The sequence below is a fragment of the Gobio gobio genome (assembly GCF_949357685.1).
Source record: "Gobio gobio genome assembly, chromosome: 6".
Classification (NCBI taxonomy): Eukaryota; Metazoa; Chordata; class Actinopteri; order Cypriniformes; family Gobionidae; genus Gobio; species Gobio gobio.
The window spans coordinates 62,421,252-62,440,478 of record NC_137102.1 but is presented as its reverse complement, the minus strand read 5'-3'; the positions used below and the strand labels follow the sequence as shown (position 1 = coordinate 62,440,478).

The 19,227-nt window shown below is 42.5% G+C and overlaps 1 protein-coding gene across 1 annotated transcript in view; it reads left to right on the top strand.

Moving 5' to 3' along the window:
• Positions 1–885: 885 nt before the first annotated feature.
• Positions 886–19,227, top strand: part of mau2 (MAU2 sister chromatid cohesion factor) — a 28,998-nt gene continuing 10,656 nt past the window's right edge. Inside the window, exons 1-15 of the mRNA XM_079819742.1 lie at positions 886–1,134; positions 1,379–1,396; positions 1,524–1,589; positions 5,681–5,776; positions 5,856–5,950; positions 6,030–6,057; positions 6,132–6,287; positions 8,978–9,124; positions 9,205–9,295; positions 9,396–9,499; positions 13,587–13,664; positions 14,579–14,644; positions 14,749–14,832; positions 14,958–15,007; positions 17,993–18,070. Of these exons, the coding sequence (XP_079675868.1) occupies positions 895–1,134; positions 1,379–1,396; positions 1,524–1,589; positions 5,681–5,776; positions 5,856–5,950; positions 6,030–6,057; positions 6,132–6,287; positions 8,978–9,124; positions 9,205–9,295; positions 9,396–9,499; positions 13,587–13,664; positions 14,579–14,644; positions 14,749–14,832; positions 14,958–15,007; positions 17,993–18,070 (1,397 nt within the window). The 5' untranslated portion in view covers positions 886–894. The remainder of the gene's footprint in view (positions 1,135–1,378; positions 1,397–1,523; positions 1,590–5,680; positions 5,777–5,855; positions 5,951–6,029; positions 6,058–6,131; positions 6,288–8,977; positions 9,125–9,204; positions 9,296–9,395; positions 9,500–13,586; positions 13,665–14,578; positions 14,645–14,748; positions 14,833–14,957; positions 15,008–17,992; positions 18,071–19,227) is intronic.

The following is a 19,227-nucleotide window of genomic DNA, read 5'->3' as shown; positions in this document are numbered from 1 at the left end:
CCAGTTTCTCACATCACAACACTCATTTCTTCATCAGCGAGTCAGTAATGTGTGTGGATTTAAGGATGAGTTTGAGCGGGAAACAGAAATCCTGAGGAAGAACTTCATCATCTTCATCTGCTTATAGTTTATTATGTGTAATAGTTCCGGCCTCTGCTCTAATGCTCAGATTAAAGCGACTCTCGTTCATCTTCTGAACACAAATGAAGAGATTTGTAATGAAATGAGAGATTTCTGTCCTCCATTGACAGGCTAAGCAACTTCACCCTCTTCAGAAAGTTCATCAAGAGAAACGGATGGAGCGGATTATTCCAGATGTTGTGAAGAGACTCGATGGCTTTATATGATGAAGGAAAGTCTGACGGGTTTGAGGACATTAAATGACCACAGGATTTTCATTAATGGGTGAACTGGCCCTTTAAGAGACAGACCGTTGATTTATTCATACAACATTTGACCAATTCTTGACATTATACAGTAAATTATAGTTTTATGAATGGATTCTGTTCACATTTCTGCATCACAGAAATCATAGAGCCCTGATTTAACGCCATGATATTGATTTTAAGACCCGCGGAAACCCTGTACTTTCATAAAATGACTTTTAAAATCATAATTTCGTTTTTTTTGTGACGGGTTTCCTCACAATTCTGAGGGGAAACAAGTCGGAATTATATTTTTAAATGTTTTATTATGTGACGGAAACAAGCGTCCATATTAATGTGCTTATGTAAGTTATTAAATCACTATTGTTTTCATTTGTGTTAGTTCTTTATTATGATTCCTGTCAAACGCTCCTCACGCGAGATTCAGCCGAGTTCTCGCTCAGGGCAGGGCCGCGGTTTGCGCTCTCGCGAGGTTTCGCCGAGCTCTCGTGTTGTTGTTGTTGTGGTAATGATGGCGGCGGCAGGCGCAGAGGCCCCGGACACCTGGTATCTGGCCCTTCTCGGTTTCGCCGAACATTTCCGAACGTCCAGTCCTCCCAAAATCCGCTTGTGTGTGCACTGCCTGCAGGCCGTTTTCCAGTTCAAGCCCCCGCAGAGAGTGGAGGCCCGGACGCACTTGCAGCTGGGCTCGGTGCTCTACCACCACACGAAGAACAGCGAGCTGGCCCGCACGCACCTCGAGAAAGCGGTGAGGGCGCGCAGGAAAGCCCGAGGCTTCAGCCGAGCGACAAGGCCGCACTCCTGTTTTTATTATTGTTGTGGTGGCTGTTGTTCATTCATTCTAACTGATTACATGATGAAATGCGTTCAAGTGCTATTGAACTTAAGCAGCTTATTGTTATAAATCATAATATCTTGTGTTTTTCCACTTTCCTATGCTTTTGTCCCTAATAAATGTGATGTATGATGGTCTCTTTCTGTCTCTATTTCAGTGGCTCATCTCACAGCAAGTATCCTTTACCACATTATGAAGCAGTTATCCCCTTGTGGTGTGTGAGTTGTGTCTGTTGTAAGTGTGTGAGAGACAGCACATGATGATAATGTTGTATTGGAGCTTTCCTTAGCCCAGGTGTGCAGGTGGCGCAGTTTGAGGATGTGAAGTTCGAGGCGGCGAGTCTCCTGTCAGAGCTGTACTGCCAACAGGTGAGTTGGACATTTACACCAGAACATATCAAGGAGCCTGCGTGTCGTCATGTATGTACTGGGTCAAAATAATTCTGATATTATAAACACAACCTGTTGATGAGCTGTAGATTATTGTAATGATGATGAGCTGTAGATTATTGTAATGTTGATGAGCTGTAGATTATTGTAATGCTCTACTGGGTGGTTGCCCTGCTCGCTTAATAAATAAACTCCAGCTGGTCCAAAACGCAGCAGCTCCAGTTCTTACTAGAACCAGGAAGTGTGACCATATTAGCCCAGTTCTGTCAACACTGCACTGGCTGCATATTAAACATCACATACATTTTAAAATCTTGCTTATTACTTACAAAGCACTAAATGGTTTAGCTCCAGTACTTGAGCTCTTAACACATTATCCTCCATCAGGACTAGGGCTGCAACAAACACTTATTTTAATAATCAATTAATCTAACGATTATTAGAACGATTAATCGACTAATCTTCGATTATTGACATCGACAACTAATCAGTACATTTTGAACGATTATTCAGCTTTTTCAATTAGTTAAAATATTGAGTTATACATATTCTAACTATAGTATATAAAAAAGAAAGTCACTTCAGCTTTTGAAATTGTTTTTTTAATGAACTTTGAGGCAAGTTCTCAGAACTCAAATCACACACAAATGCTCTCTAAGCATTGTTTAAATAGTCTGTTCTCTTTCAATTGAATTAATAAATAATAATAAACAAAAATTAGCTGCATTACAGACACAATAAACAGATGTTTGAATGTAAACTTCATTTGTAAAACAATAATAGGCCCACTGCTTTTCTTAGAACTGAAACAGAGAAAGGACACAAAGAATGGTCAAAATAATAATCTGCAAATGACATTGCAGACAAAATACTTACATAATATTAATCCCTTACATGACAATTGAGCTGATTCTCATTCACCTTTTAATTAACAATATGAAAAAGTACCTGATGATATTCTTCCTAACTTCGCCTCTTGTGAGTCTTCATGCATATGAACAGAATACAGGCAATGATGAGACTATAATAGCTAATAGAGTTATAATAATAACAACAGTCCTGACTCCGAGCTCCATCACACTTTATTCTATGCTAAATAAATCACCACATTACTGTAATTATATTATTATTATTGTTAATATTACAATTATTAGTAGTATTGCATTCTCTAATAAAGAGATTTACTGCTAGTTAGTTAGTTGTTTCCTCTTTAAAGGATTAGTTCACTTTTAGATAAACTTTTGCTGATAGTTTCCTCACCCTCATGTCATCAAGATGTCCATGTCTTTCTGTCTTCAGTCGAAAAGAAATGAAGGTTTTGGATGAAAACAGTCCAGGGTTTTTCTCCATATAATGGACTTAAATGGGCCCCAAACGGGTCAAATGACAGTTTCAGTGCAGCTTTAAACGACACCAGATGATGAATAAGGGTCTGATCTAGACAAACCATCAGCTTCTGAGAGAAACTCAGCAGTATTTATGCTATTATTTTACCTCTTATCAGACGAGCGTGATCATCTCTGAGCTCAGACATAACTTCCACTAAGTGAGGTCAAATTAGATCGTGGTCATAGATGTATATGTAGATGCCTCATTGGCGCCTGCACGGATCAGTAGAATGAGGCATCTACTATTGATATATCTATAACACGCTCGTATTTGACCTCACTCTCCGGAAGTTATGTCTGAGCTCAGAGATGATCACGTTCGTCTGATAATTGGTAAAATAATAGCATAAATACTGCTGGGTTTCTCTCAGAAGCTGATGGTTTGTCTAGATCAGACCCTTATTCATCATCTGGGGTCGTTTAAAGCTGCACTGAAACTGAACCGTTTGGAGTCCATTGAAGTCCATTATATGGAGAAAAACCCTGGACTGTTTTCATCCAAAACCTTCATTTCTTTTCGACTGAAGACAGAAAGACATGGACATCTTGGATGACATGAGGGTGAGGAAATTATCAGCAAAGGTTTATTTAAAAGTGAACTAATCCTCTAAGTGCTCAACATGCACGTTGTGCTCCCGTGAAAAGTTTGGCCTTGCGCGTCTCAATCAGCTCCTGGTTCAGAGGTCAGGACACGAGTCAATGCGATCATATTGCAGGCCCTTACATCAGGGCACATGAGATCAAACGACTATTCGACAACAATGATATTTGTCGAATTTTTTTTATTTTCGACTAATCGTTTCAGACCTAATCACGTCTACTGTGCTCTCTAAACTCTGGTCAGTTGATCATACCGAGAATATCCAAATCAACTCTTTCCTGTTTAGCTCCTAAACTCTGGAACAGTCTTCCTAACATTGTTCGGGAAGCAGACACACACTTAAAGGATTAGTTCACTTTCAAATAAACTTTTGCTTATAATTTCCTCACCCCCTTGTCATCCAAGATGTCCATGTCTTTCTGTCTTCAGTCGAAAAGAAATGAAGACTTTTGATGAAAAGATTTCAGGATATTTCTCTATATAATGGAAGTCAATAGACCCCAAACGGTTCAAGGTCCAAATGAGAGCTTCAAAAGGGCTTTAAACCACATCAGACGATCAATAAGAGTCTTATCTAGCCAAACCATCTGTCATTTTTTTAAAAATAAATAAAGTTTAATTTTTAAAACTAAAGCACAAATGCTCGCCGTGCTCTGTTCAGTGATGCGCGCTTGTGACTTCACGTAAAACGCAATTACGTTGAAAAGGTCGCGCTAGACGCCTCCTTCCGCTCATTTGTAAACACTGACTCTGTATTTCCGCCTGCGTCTAGCGCGACCTTTTCAATGTAATTGCGTTTTACGTGAAGTCACGAGCGCGCATCACTGAACAGATCAAGGCGAGCATTTGTGCTTATAAAACTTAAACTTTATTTATTTTTAAAAAAAAAGGCCGATTGTTTGGCTAGATAAGACTCTTAGGCTGCGTTCACACTGCAGGCTGAAACGACCCAATTCCGATTTTTTTGCCCTTATGCGACCTGTATCTGATCTTTTCCTGACAGTCTGAACGACACAGATCCGATCTTTTCAAATGCGACCCAGGCCACTTGGGTATGTGGTCCAAATCCGATACATATCCGATCTTTTGAAATGCGTCTTCAGTCTGAACTGCCAGGTCACATGTATCCGACCCGCACGTCGTTGATACGCGACAAACGTCATCATTGTACGTTGAAGTAGGCGGGAATGAGAAGATAAACAACTATAAATAAAAGAAGTACGCACCTGTTGCTAGCCAATACACTCCAACTCCAGCGCGTTTCTGCACTGTTATGGGCCGCCGCAGACGTGTCTCTTCCCGTGACAAAGTTAGTTGAAGGCGCTCTCAAACATAATTGAAGGTGGATCTGGTCATTCTGAAGTTACTGACGAATTCGGTATCAGTAAAGCCACTCACATCAGTATCCCACCACTCCTGGCTGCGACTCAAGCGTTTCTCTGTACCGACGTTGCTACCACTGCTCCACAAAACGCCATGGCCAAAAACCTTGCTCTCCTCCTCTTTTTTAATTTTCTTCTTAACATGAGAAGGTTGTAATGGTGCTGGCTCCGTTGCGAAAATAACTTTAACAAAGCTAAACGAACTCCAATGCTGACACCCATATTTGGCTACTTCCGTAAACAACAAATGACGTCGTTGACCGTTGAGTACTCTTCTGCGCATGCGGGTCACTTCTGGGTCATTTCACGTTCACACAGGAGATCACAAAAGGTCGCATTTAATTGGAAATGTGAACGGCCTTGCAAAAAAATCGCATTTTTTCAAAAAATCGGAATTGAGCATTAAGCCCTGCAGTGTGAACGCAGCCTTATTGATCATCTGGTAGCGTTTGATGTGGTTTAAAGCCCTTTTGAACCTCTCATTTGGATCTTGAACCGTTTGGAGGCCATTGACTTCCATTATATGGAGAAATATCCTGAAATCTTTTCATCAAAAGTCTTCATTTCTTTTCGACTGAAGACAGACATGGACATCTTGGATGACAAGGGGGTGAGTAAACTATCAGCAAAAGTGTATTTGAAAGTGAACGAATCCTTTAAATCTAGACTAAAAACACGACTTCTGCTCTTTTTTACCAGAACTTGGTGGATTCTGCGAAGCCGCTGTTACGGAAGGCCATCCAGATCTCGCAGCAGACGCCCTATTGGCACTGCAGGCTGCTGTTCCAGCTGGCGGTACGTCACGCTTCACTTCCTGTGCTCTCTGAATCTGCTTCTGAATCTGCTTCACTATAAGAGCTGTGTTGTTCCACAGCAACTGCACACGCTGGAGAAGGATCTGGTGTCCGCCTGTGACCTGCTGGGGGTCGGAGCCGAGTATGCCAGAGTCGTGGGATCCGAATACACACGGTGACCTTCAGCACATGCATCTCACACATGACCTTTAACCTCTCACACACACTCACGATTGGCCTTTGTGTTTCCACAGAGCGCTCTTCCTGCTGAGCAAAGGCATGGTGAGTATCCGAGTGGGCGGAGTTAAGCGTGTGGCGGCGATTGCGGTGCTAAGGCAGGTTTTGTGTGTCTGCAGCTGCTGTTGATGGAGCGTAAGCTGCAGGAGGTGCATCCGCTCCTGACCCTGTGTGGGCAGATCGTGGAGACCTGGCAGGGAAACCCCATCCAGAAGGAGTCCCTGCGCGTGTTCTTCCTGGTGCTGCAGGTCACACATTACCTGGACGCCGGACAGGTGAGAGCCGCTCACACACACACACACACACACACTCCAGCTGGATCTCCAAATGCACAGAGATTCTGTGTTTGAGCAGACCAGTGTTTCCCCTACAATGTGTTCACAGCGGCGCAGCGCCACTGCAAAAGCTTCACATGATCAGTAATATCACAACATTCACTTACAAAAGAGAGAGAGAGAGAGAGAGAGAGATAGACGATAGCCAGAGAACTAAACAAAAATACAGTCTGCTTACACTTTAGGCCTGTGATATTAATCTTATTTTATTTTCGCTTCTAGATATGAGGTAAAACTATTATAAAGTATGCTCGCGCATCGTCTAGCACAGCTTCCTTCTCTTCACAGCGCGCGCTGTCATTTCTCCCCAAACATGCCTTTAACGTCAGATTCAGCACAATCTGTGATTGTTGTCAAATGCACTCTCCACTTTGGCTAAATTGCAGAACGTGTTTGATTAAATGAAAAGCACAATAATCCGCGCAATAGACGCTGTTTCCAAGTTCAAGGTGTGTGTGTGTGTGTGTGTGCGCACGCTGCGAAACGGACCGATTTGCACATATGCTTCTTGTGCGCGACTAAACCGTCAAATACACAACAAAATAGCCTATATCTCAAAATGACCGGCTTGGAGAGTATTCACTTAAACACAGTTTAGCTTAAATGGGCGTAAATAGTTGGGAGAAATGAATGGGAGAATGATCTTATTAGATCTGCATTCGGTCTTAAAGGGGCAGCGTCTAATAATAAACCTGCTGCTGACGATTGAGCCAATAATGTGAATCAAACAACAAAAGGCAAAGTGAAAAGTACTTGCAGCTCTTATGATATGTGATGCTCTTTAAAAAAAATGTTGGTTTTATTATGTAATATTACATGATTGTTTTTGTTTACCTTTTTATTAATCATATATATATATATGTATGATCAATAAAAAGGTAAAAAAACAACATACTGTAATAATATTTCACAATATTAGGCTACTGTTTTTTTTTCTCTGTATTTTTGATTAAATAAATGCAGGCTTGATAAGCATGAGCCTTTTTGCAAAAACATAAAATAGTATCCAAACACTTTTTTTATTTTTTTATTTTTACATATTGCCCCTTTCTTACATTTGAGCCCTTGCCCCTTATGAACTTTCTGCACGTCCATGCAGGTTATTGAAGTAAAATAGGCTATAAGCTAGTCACCTTTTAAATTAATGAAAAGTTAATTTGGATTTTAATGTTCAAAATGTCTATTTCTATCACCAAAACTTGCCAGAAGTCATGGTTTAAGGGTTTATTTTAAAAAAAAATAATTCCGGAGGTGCATGCCCTTGACCCCCCAACCTCCGGCATGTAACCGCACCGCTGCTGGAAACATTTCTAGGGGAAACACTGCAGACAGAATAAACTGGGTCTGTGTGAACCCACAGATGAGTAGGAGGGGTCTATGATGCCCCTCTTCACAAGAAGTCTCAGAATGTGTGTGTTTCAGCTCAGATCATGTATTATACTAGCCTGACAAGCCAGAGCCACATCAAGATGGGAGCTCACCATTGGCAGGGCTCAATCCGAGGGGCGGGATTAACGCTTGTCTTGAGATTCCCTCTGCACACGATAGGATAGCGCTACAGCCAACCAGAGCAGCGGAAGGTGAAGCGGAGCTGCTGAGAGATTAAACTTTCGCCGCATTCGGTCGGCTAAACTCCGAACACATCTTCCTTTCTTAAGAAGGACTTGTTCTTTCCTCAAAGAAAAGCTGAACTCAAGTCTTCCAGAGCCAAAGCCGATTCGTAAGGCCGCTGTTCTCCAGCTTCTGTGTTTACAGTCGCACGCGGAACCGCCACAACTCTGCCGTCATTATGTTAAGCCCGCCCACCGACTCTATACACGCTGTGATTGGCCTGACCAGAGTTTGGTTTTTCCAGCTCGCAAGCCAACGGAGAGTTGCTAGACGACCCTGTAAATGACATCTGCTGCCGCTAGTGTGCATCTAGATATCTAGGCTAGTATTATACCAATTTTTGAGTGTAAGGAAAAACATGCTGTTTTTGTGCATGTGTCTTTAAATGAAATGAGCTGGTGCTGCTCCGCCCCCCAATCCAGAAGAAGGCGGAGCCTGTACAGCTCGTGCCTCTGCCAAACACTAAAACATCTGATTGGGTTTGATCATCTCTATCGCGTGTGTTTTAAAAGAAATATCACTCTAAACATCTGATATATGGTTTTCTGAGCACACACACACACACACACACACACCTGAAGCACGCACAGAAAGCTGTGTGTCAGACGGGGCGTCCCGTGAGTATCAAACTAAGGTCTCTTCCACGTCTTATTACACTTAAACTGTCAAACACACACGTTTATGACAAAAACACGTGGCTTTAATAAGAACACATTTCTGACTTAAATGCTCTGGCGAGGAGAGAAACATGACCGACTGTGTACAGCTCACTGGGGGGCGGAGTCTGTCTGCAGTTGTGGGCGGAGTCCATACTAATAGGGTGGAGGTCATGCAATTTGCATAATATATCTATATGTAATATGTCATAATAGGTCTCCTTTAAATGTGTAAAATATTCGGAATGAACTCTAGAGGTCGGATGATATACAGAATGATGAGCGTCACAGACTGTCATTAATGAGCTTTGAGTGTAGTGTTGAGTTGTGCTGATGTGTGTGTGTGTGTGTGTGTGTGTGCAGGTGAAGAGCGTCAAGCCGTGCCTGAAGCAGCTGCAGCAGTGCATCCAGACCATCTCCACCCTCCATGATGATGAGATCCTGCCCAGTAACTCGGCTGACCTCTTCCACTGGCTGCCCAAGGAGCACATGTGTGTCCTGGTCTACCTGGTGAGTGACATCATCGCTGACATCACAGCGCGGCGCTGGTCTGATGGCTGTGTTTGATGGTGTGTGTGTGTGTGTTTCAGGTGACGGTCATGCACTCGATGCAGGCTGGGTACCTGGAGAAGGCCCAGAAATACACAGATAAAGCCCTCATGCAGTTAGAGAAGCTGAAGAGTGAGTCTGGTCACATGATCAACACACAGCGAATCGGAGCAGCTGATGTGTGTGTGTGTGTGTGTGTGTGTGTGATGGAGGATGTTTCTGTGTGTTTTAGTGCTGGACTGCAGCCCCATCCTGTCGTCATTCCAAGTCATTCTGCTGGAGCACATCATCATGTGCCGCCTGGTGACGGGACACAAGGCCACGGCGCTGCAGGAGGTGTGTGTGTGTGTGTGTGTGTGTGTGTGTGTGTGTGTGTGTGTGTGTCAGGGTTCCCACTCGTCCTGGAAAACCTGGAAAATTGATGACAAATTTCCCAGTCCTGGAAAACACATGGAAAATTAGAGAAAATGTAAAATGTCCTGGAAAATCTTGTTGTTGTCTGGGAAAATTCTTTAAAAAAAAGTGATTTCTTTAGCCGAGTATAAAGAGTTTATCGCTGGCCCAAACAATTAGCGCTAGTTGCAGAAAGCACATGTTCAGGAATGCTATTTTGAATAATGATGTTAAGTCTTGTGTTGCCACTTGCAGCCGTTAGCTAATGCTATAAACTGCTCAAATGTATGCAGTGAATGTTAACCCGTGAGCTTCTCCCTAATCACATCATTTTGATATAAAGTCACATTTGTGTTATAAAGTCAGAATTGCGTGATATAAACTCGCAAGTCTTTTCTTCACAATTGACTTTTTTGCGCAGTTGTGAGTTTATATCCTGCACTTCTGACTTCTTTCCTCAGAATTGTGAGATCTAAACTGCAATTGCAAGTTATAAAGTCCAATTCTGAGGAAAAAAGAATTGCGACAATTTTCGCGTTTATATCACAAATATGTAAACTCGCAATTGCGAGAAAGTCAGAATAGCGAGATAAAAAGTCATAATTACCTTTTCTTTCTATTGTGTGGTGTAAACAAGCTTCCATAGTCATAATGTATGATTAAGAGCTCATGTTGAAAAATGCTGGATTGTTAAGTAATAAGCAATAAACTGGACGGCTTTTGCAGACTTAGAAAGCAATATTTGGCATGATTTAGAAAGCAATATTTGGCATGATTTAGAAAGCAATATTTGGCATGATTTAGAAAGCAATATTTGGCATGATTTAGAAAGCAATATTTGGCGTGATTTAGAAAGCAATATTTGGCATGATTTAGAAAGCAATATTTGGCATGATTTAGAAAGCAATATTTGGCATGATTTAGAAAGCAATATTTGGCATGATTTAGAAAGCAATATTTGGCATGATTTAGAAAGCAATATTTGGCATGATTTAGAAAGCAATATTTGGCGTGATTTAGAAAGCAATATTTGGCGTGATTTAGAAAGCAATATTTGGCATGATTTAGAAAGCAATATTTGGCATGATTTAGAAAGCAATATTTGGCATGATTTAGAAAGCAATATTTGGCATGATTTAGAAAGCAATATTTGGCGTGATTTAGAAAGCAGTATTTGGCGTGATTTAGAAAGCAATATTTGGCATGATTTAGAAAGCAATATTTGGCATGATTTAGAAAGCAATATTTGGCATGATTTAGAAAGCAATATTTGGCGTGATTTAGAAAGCAATATTTGGCGTGATTTAGAAAGCAATATTTGGCATGATTTAGAAAGCAATATTTGGCATGATTTAGAAAGCAATATTTGGCATGATTTAGAAAGCAATATTTGGCATGATTTAGAAAGCAATATTTGGCGTGATTTAGAAAGCAATATTTGGCGTGATTTAGAAAGCAATATTTGGCATGATTTAGAAAGCAATATTTGGCATGATTTAGAAAGCAATATTTGGCATGATTTAGAAAGCAATATTTGGCATGATTTAGAAAGCAATATTTGGCATGATTTAGAAAGCAATATTTGGCATGATTTAGAAAGCAATATTTGGCATGATTTAGAAAGCAATATTTGGCATGATTTAGAAAGCAATATTTGGCGTGATTTAGAAAGCAATATTAGGCATGATTTAGAAAGCAATATTTGGCGTGATTTAGAAAGCAATATTTGGCATGATTTAGAAAGCAATATTTGGCGTGATTTAGAAAGCAATATTTGGCATGATTTAGAAAGCAATATTTGGCATGATTTAGAAAGCAATATTTGGCGTGATTTAGAAAGCAATATTTGGCATGATTTAGAAAGCAATATTTGGCGTGATTTAGAAAGCAATATTTGGCATGATTTAGAAAGCAATATTTGGCATGATTTAGAAAGCAATATTTGGCGTGATTTAGAAAGCAATATTTGGCGTGATTTAGAAAGCAATATTTGGCATGATTTAGAAAGCAATATTTGGCATGATTTAGAAAGCAATATTTGGCGTGATTTAGAAAGCAATATTAGGCATGATTTAGAAAGCAATATTTGGCGTGATTTAGAAAGCAATATTTGGCGTGATTTAGAAAGCAATATTTGGCATGATTTAGAAAGCAATATTTGGCATGATTTAGAAAGCAATATTTGGCATGATTTAGAAAGCAATATTTGGCGTGATTTAGAAAGCAATATTTGGCGTGATTTAGAAAGCAATATTAGGCATGATTTAGAAAGCAATATTTGGCATGATTTAGAAAGCAATATTTGGCATGATTTAGAAAGCAATATTTGGCATGATTTAGAAAGCAATATTTGGCGTGATTTAGAAAGCAATATTTGGCATGATTTAGAAAGCAATATTTGGCATGATTTAGAAAGCAATATTAGGCATGATTTAGAAAGCAATATTTGGCGTGATTTAGAAAGCAATATTTGGCATGATTTAGAAAGCAATATTTGGCATGATTTAGAAAGCAATATTAGGCATGATTTAGAAAGCAATATTTGGCGTGATTTAGAAAGCAATATTTGGCGTGATTTAGAAAGCAATATTAGGCATGATTTAGAAAGCAATATTTGGCATGATTTAGAAAGCAATATTTGGCATGATTTAAAAAGCAATATTTGGCATGATTTAGAAAGCAATATTTGGCGTGATTTAGAAAGCAATATTTGGCGTGATTTAGAAAGCAATATTTGGCGTGATTTAGAAAGCAATATTTGGCGTGATTTAGAAAGCAATATTTGGCGTGATTTAGAAAGCAATATTTGGCATGATTTAGAAAGCAATATTTGGCATGATTTAGAAAGCAATATTTGGCATGATTTAAAAAGCAATATTTGGCATGATTTAGAAAGCAATATTTGGCGTGATTTAGAAAGCAATATTTGGCATGATTTAGAAAGCAATATTTGGCATGATTTAGAAAGCAATATTTGGCGTGATTTAGAAAGCAATATTTGGCGTGATTTAGAAAGCAATATTTGGCGTGATTTAGAAAGCAATATTTGGCATGATTTAGAAAGCAATATTTGGCGTGATTTAGAAAGCAATATTTGGCGTGATTTAGAAAGCAATATTTGGCGTGATTTAGAAAGCAATATTTGGCGTGATTTAGAAAGCAATATTTGGCATGATTTAGAAAGCAATATTTGGCATGATTTAGAAAGCAATATTTGGCGTGATTTAGAAAGCAATATTTGGCGTGATTTAGAAAGCAATATTTGGCATGATTTAGAAAGCAATATTTGGCATGATTTAGAAAGCAATATTTGGCATGATTTAGAAAGCAATATTTGGCATGATTTAGAAAGCAATATTTGGCGTGATTTAGAAAGCAATATTTGGCGTGATTTAGAAAGCAATATTTGGCATGATTTAGAAAGCAATATTTGGCGTGATTTAGAAAGCAATATTTGGCATGATTTAGAAAGCAATATTTGGCATGATTTAGAAAGCAATATTTGGCATGATTTAGAAAGCAATATTTGGCATGATTTAGAAAGCAATATTTGGCATGATTTAGAAAGCAATATTTGGCATGATTTAGAAAGCAATATTTGGCATGATTTAGAAAGCAATATTTGGCGTGATTTAGAAAGCAATATTTGGCGTGATTTAGAAAGCAATATTTGGCGTGATTTAGAAAGCAATATTTGGCATGATTTAGAAAGCAATATTTGGCGTGATTTAGAAAGCAATATTTGGCGTGATTTAGAAAGCAATATTTGGCGTGATTTAGAAAGCAATATTTGGCGTGATTTAGAAAGCAATATTTGGCATGATTTAGAAAGCAATATTTGGCGTGATTTAGAAAGCAATATTTGGCGTGATTTAGAAAGCAATATTTGGCATGATCCTTGTCTTTTATTGCCGCCGTAGTAAAATTGAAAATGTACTGGAAAATGGTTGCTGAAAAAGAGTGGGAACCCTGGTGTGTGTGTGTGCTGATGGTCGTGTGCTGTGTAACACCTGTGTGTGTGTGTTGACAGATCTCTCAGGTGTGTCAGCTGTGTCAGCAGTCTCCACGGCTCTTCTCCAATCACGCGGCTCAGCTCCACACGCTGCTGGTGAGACCAACTCTAGCTCTTTTGTGTTGCGCTCGTTAAACTGCTCGTGTGTAAACGGACCCAGTGCTGCGCTTCCCTCTGAACACGCAGCGCATGCGTTCCTTTAAAGGATTAGTTCACTTTTAAATAAACATCTGTTGATAGTTTCCTCACCCTCATGTCATCCAAGATGTCCATGTCTTTCTTTCTGCAGTCGAAAAGAAATGAAGGTTTTGGATGAAAACAGTCCAGGGTTTTTCTCCATATAATGGACTTCAATGGGCCCCAAACGGGTCAAATGACAGTTTCAGTGCAGCTTTAAACGACACCAGATGATGAATAAGGGTCTGATCTAGACAAACCATCAGCTTCTGAGAGAAACCCAGCAGTATTTATGATATTATTTTACCTCTTATCAGACGAAGAGTGAGGTCAAAATACGAGCCCGGTCATAGATTAGCGACTGCACGGATCAGTAGAATGAGGCATCTACTATCGATATATCTATAACCACGATCTAATTTGACCTCACTCTCCAGAAGTTATGTCTGAGCTCAGAGATGATCACGCTCGTCTGATAAGAGGTAAAATAATATCATAAATACTGCTGGGTTTCTCTCAGAAGCTGATGGTTTGTCTAGATCAGACCCTTATTCATCATCTGGTGTCGTTTAAAGCTGCACTGAAACTGTCATTTGACCCGTTTGGGGCCCATTGAAGTCCATTATATGGAGAAAAACCCTGGACTGTTTTCATCCAAAACCTTCATTTCTTTTCGACTGCAGAAAGAAAGACATGGACATCTTGGATGACCTGAGGGTGAGGAAACTATCAGCAAAAGTTTTTCTAAAAGTGAACTAATCCTTTAACAGCATCACGGCTGTATGAAGAGTGTGTGTGTGTGTGTGTGGTGTTGATCATGTGATGTGTTCCAGGGTCTGTACTGCATCTCTGTGAACTGTATGGACAACGCTGAGGCCCAGTTCACCACAGCACTGCGGGTGAGAACCTTAAAGCCTCTGCTGCCGCTCTGTTCTCATACACATGAGCTCATCATTCATCTCTGTGTGTGTGTGTGTGTGTGTGTGTGTGTGTGTGTGCGCAGCTCACCACGCATCAGGAGCTGTGGACATTCATCGTGACCAATCTGGCGAGTGTGTACATCAGAGAGGGCAACAGACATCAAGAGGTTCGTCACCAGGGATTGGTTTATAATGGCTGTGATAAGTGTGTGTGTGTGTGTGTGTGTGTGTGTGTGTGTGTGTGTGTGTGTGTGTGATAATCAGTGACTAACGAGCAATTCTTCTTCTGCAGCTGTACAGTCTGTTAGAGCGGATAAACCCGGACCACAACTTCCCTGTCAGGTACAACTCATACACACACATCACACACACAAGGACAGTCATTTTAGCAAATGATTCCTGACAAATTAATCAATTGGTGAATTTGAACTTTACTTCTGAACATGAATGGTTCTTCATGAAGGCTTCTCTTGCGTACTCTATTTTTTTAAAATATAGCCTATAGAAATTAAATCATTATGTAATAATGAATTATTTTAATTCTATTTAAAATAATAGACTAATTCAAAGCAGGGCCAAACAGAACAGTGAACTAAATTCTAGGTCTAATTCTAGCTGGGAAATAATCTATTTGGGACTATTTGCAAACAATATTTGCATTAATTTGCATCAAATATATTATTAGTCCCGAGATTCTTCACATGAGTGATTAAATAAATGGATTCGCTACAAATATTTGAGTTCCCAGGTGGTTTATTGGTAGAATTTTAGTAAACCGTCTTAAAGGTTCTAATCTAATCCGAGTTCTCACAACCGAGTCGACTCATTCACACTCTCAACCGAGTCGACTCACTCACACTCTCAACCGAGTCGACTCACTCACTCTCTCAACCGAGTCGACTCACTCACACTCTCAACCGAGTCGACTCACCCACACTCTCAACCGAGTCGACTCACCCACACTCTCAACCGAGTCGACTCGCCCACACTCTCAACCGAGTCGACTCGCTCACACTCTCAACCGAGTCGACTCACTCACACTCTCAACCGAGTCGACTCACTCACACTCTCAACCGAGTCGACTCACCCACACTCTCAACCGAGTCGACTCGCCCACACTCTCAACCGAGTCGACTCGCTCACACTCTCAACCGAGTCGACTCACTCACACTCTCAACCGAGTCGACTCACTCACACTCTCAACCGAGTCGACTCACCCACACTCTCAACCGAGTCGACTCACCCACACTCTCAACCGAGTCGACTCACCCACACTCTCAACCGAGTCGACTCACTCACACTCTCAACCGAGTCGACACACTCACACTCTCAACCGAGTCGACTCACTCACACTCTCAACCGAGTCGACTCACCCACACTCTCAACCGAGTCGACTCACCCACACTCTCAACCGAGTCGACTCACTCACACTCTCAACCGAGTCGACTCACTCACACTCTCAACCGAGTCGACTCACTCACACTCTCAACCGAGTCGACTCACCCACACTCTCAACCGAGTCGACTCACCCACACTCTCAACCGAGTCGACTCACCCACACTCTCAACCGAGTCGACTCACTCACACTCTCAACCGAGTCGACTCACCCACACTCTCAACCGAGTCGACTCACTCACACTCTCGACCGAGTCGACTCACTCACACTCTCGACCGAGTCGACTCACCCACACTCTCGACCGAGTCGACTCACTCACACTCTCGACCGAGTCGACTCACCCACACTCTCGACCGAGTCGACTCACTCACGCTCTCAACCGAGTCGACTCACTCACGCTCTCAACCGAGTCGACTCACTCACGCTCTCAACCGAGTCGACTCACTCACGCTCTCAACCGAGTCGACTCACTCACGCTCTCAACCGAGTCGACTCACCCACACTCTCAACCGAGTCGACTCACTCACACTCTCAACCGAGTCGACTCACCCACACTCTCGACCGAGTCGACTCACTCACGCTCTCAACCGAGTCGACTCACCCACTCTCTCAACCGAGTCGACTCACCCACACTCTCAACCGAGTCGACTCACCCACACTCTCAACCGAGTCGACTCACCCACACTCTCGACCGAGTCGACTCACCCACGCTCTCGACCGAGTCGACTCACTCACGCTCTCGACCGAGTCGACTCACTCACGCTCTCGACCGAGTCGACTCACTCACGCTCTCAACCGAGTCGACTCACTCACGCTCTCAACCGAGTCGACTCACTCACGCTCTCAACCGAGTCGACTCACTCACGCTCTCAACCGAGTCGACTCACTCACGCTCTCAACCGAGTCGACTCACTCACGCTCTCAACCGAGTCGACTCACTCACACTCTCAACCGAGTCGACTCACTCACACTCTCAACCGAGTCGACTCACTCACACTCTCAACCGAGTCGACTCGCCCACACTCTCAACCGAGTCGACTCACTCACACTCTCAACCGAGTCGACTCACCCACACTCTCAACCGAGTCGACTCACTCACACTCTCAACCGAGTCGACTCACCCACACTCTCAACCGAGTCGACTCACTCACACTCTCAACCGAGTCGACTCACCCACACTCTCAACCGAGTCGACTCACTCACACTCTCAACCGAGTCGACTCACTCACACTCTCAACCGAGTCGACTCACCCACACTCTCAACCGAGTCGACTCACTCACACTCTCAACCGAGTCGACTCACTCACGCTCTCAACCGAGTCGACTCACTCACACTCTCAACCGAGTCGACTCACTCACACTCTCAACCGAGTCGACTCACTCACACTCTCAACCGAGTCGACTCGCCCACACTCTCAACCGAGTCGACTCACTCACACTCTCAACCGAGTCGACTCACTCACACTCTCAACCGAGTCGACTCACTCACACTCTCAACCGAGTCGACTCGCCCACACTCTCAACCGAGTCGACTCACTCACGCTCTCAACCGAGTCGACTCACTCACACTCTCAACCGAGTCGACTCACTCACACTCTCAACCGAGTCGACTCACTCACACTCTCAACCGAGTCGACTCACCCACACTCTCAACCGAGTCGACTCACTCACACTCTCAACCGAGTCGACTCACTCACACTCTCAACCGAGTCGACTCACTCACACTCTCAACCGATTCCGTCCGAATGACTCTGTCTCTGTAGAGCTGCTTTGTCTCTGATGACGATCATTGATGCTGTTATTGTTCTGTGTATGACTCAATGATCTGGACTGTGTGGATCTGGACTGTGTGGATCTGGACTGTGTGGATCTGGACTGTGTGGATCTGGACTGTAGTTGTTCTGTTGTAACTGATGAAGTTTCTCCTCCAGCTCTCACTGTCTGCGCGCAGCGGCCTTCTACATCCGCGGACTGCTCTCCTTCTTCCAGGGACGCTACAATGAAGCCAAGTGAGTGTGTGTGTGTGTGTGTGTGTGTGTGTGTGTGTGTCACTGATGCTAATGTGTGTGTGTGTGTGTGTGTGTGTGTGTGTGTGTGTGTGTGTGTGTGTGTGTGTGTGTGTGTGTGTGTGTGTGTGTGTGTGTGTCACTGATGCTAATGTGTGTGTGTGTGTGTGTGTGTGTGTGTGTTAGGGATGTGACGGTGAGGAAATTTCCCCACCGGTTAATTGATGTGTGACAACACCGGTAATACCGGTATCACCGGCGGAGGCTTTTAAATCACTAATTCTATCTAACCGAAAGTAACATGCACACGACCGCTCTGAACTGAAAACGCGCCAGTGCGAACACACACCGTGAATGAAGCTCGTCTGTAAATGCGTGCTCTGTGAGGCCATGGGTGCGTCTCAATCAGTTCCCTAGTTCAGTAGTCAGGGCACTGATCAAGCATTGATCAGTCTATGATTGAGATGCACGCCATGAATGCACACTGTTAGTTCGTCCGTAAAGCCTCGTTTATACTCGACGCGCCCGCACGAGCGCGAGGGTGCGCGCGGCAAAAATAAATGCGCGCAGTCAGCGTAGCGGAGGCTCACACTGCGGAGACAGGCCAAAGTAAACAATGCGCGCTCTGTGCGGCCGTGCACATTTTACTTTCGGTTTTTAATCAGCGCCAATTGGGCTGCGGGTTGCTTGAATTGTGGGTTCATTAGCCTATTATTTTTAATGAAAAACACAACAACAAAACAAATGACAAACTCCCTTAAATAGGCACTTTTACGTTTCGCTGTGAAACCAAATCTTCCGCGATCATCAGTCAGCTCCTCACTCTTAAATCTGATGAATGACTCCTGCCGCTGCCGAGACTCACGGTCGGGTCATGCTTTATTAAGCAGATACGTTCAGTTTTTATTTGTATTGTCTGTTCTCTAACTGAACTAAATTATTTTATTACTATAAAAAAAAATCAAAAAGACGGTGGGCGGTGCCACGGTGGGCAAGTGATGTAACCGGTGTTGAGTCTGGACACCGGTAACACCGGCAACACCGACTATCGTAGCAAGCCTAGTGTGTGTGTGTGTGTGTGTGTGTGTGTGTGTGTCACTGATGCTAATGTGTGTGTGTGTGTGTGTGTGTGTGTGTCAGTCACTGATGCTAATGTGTGT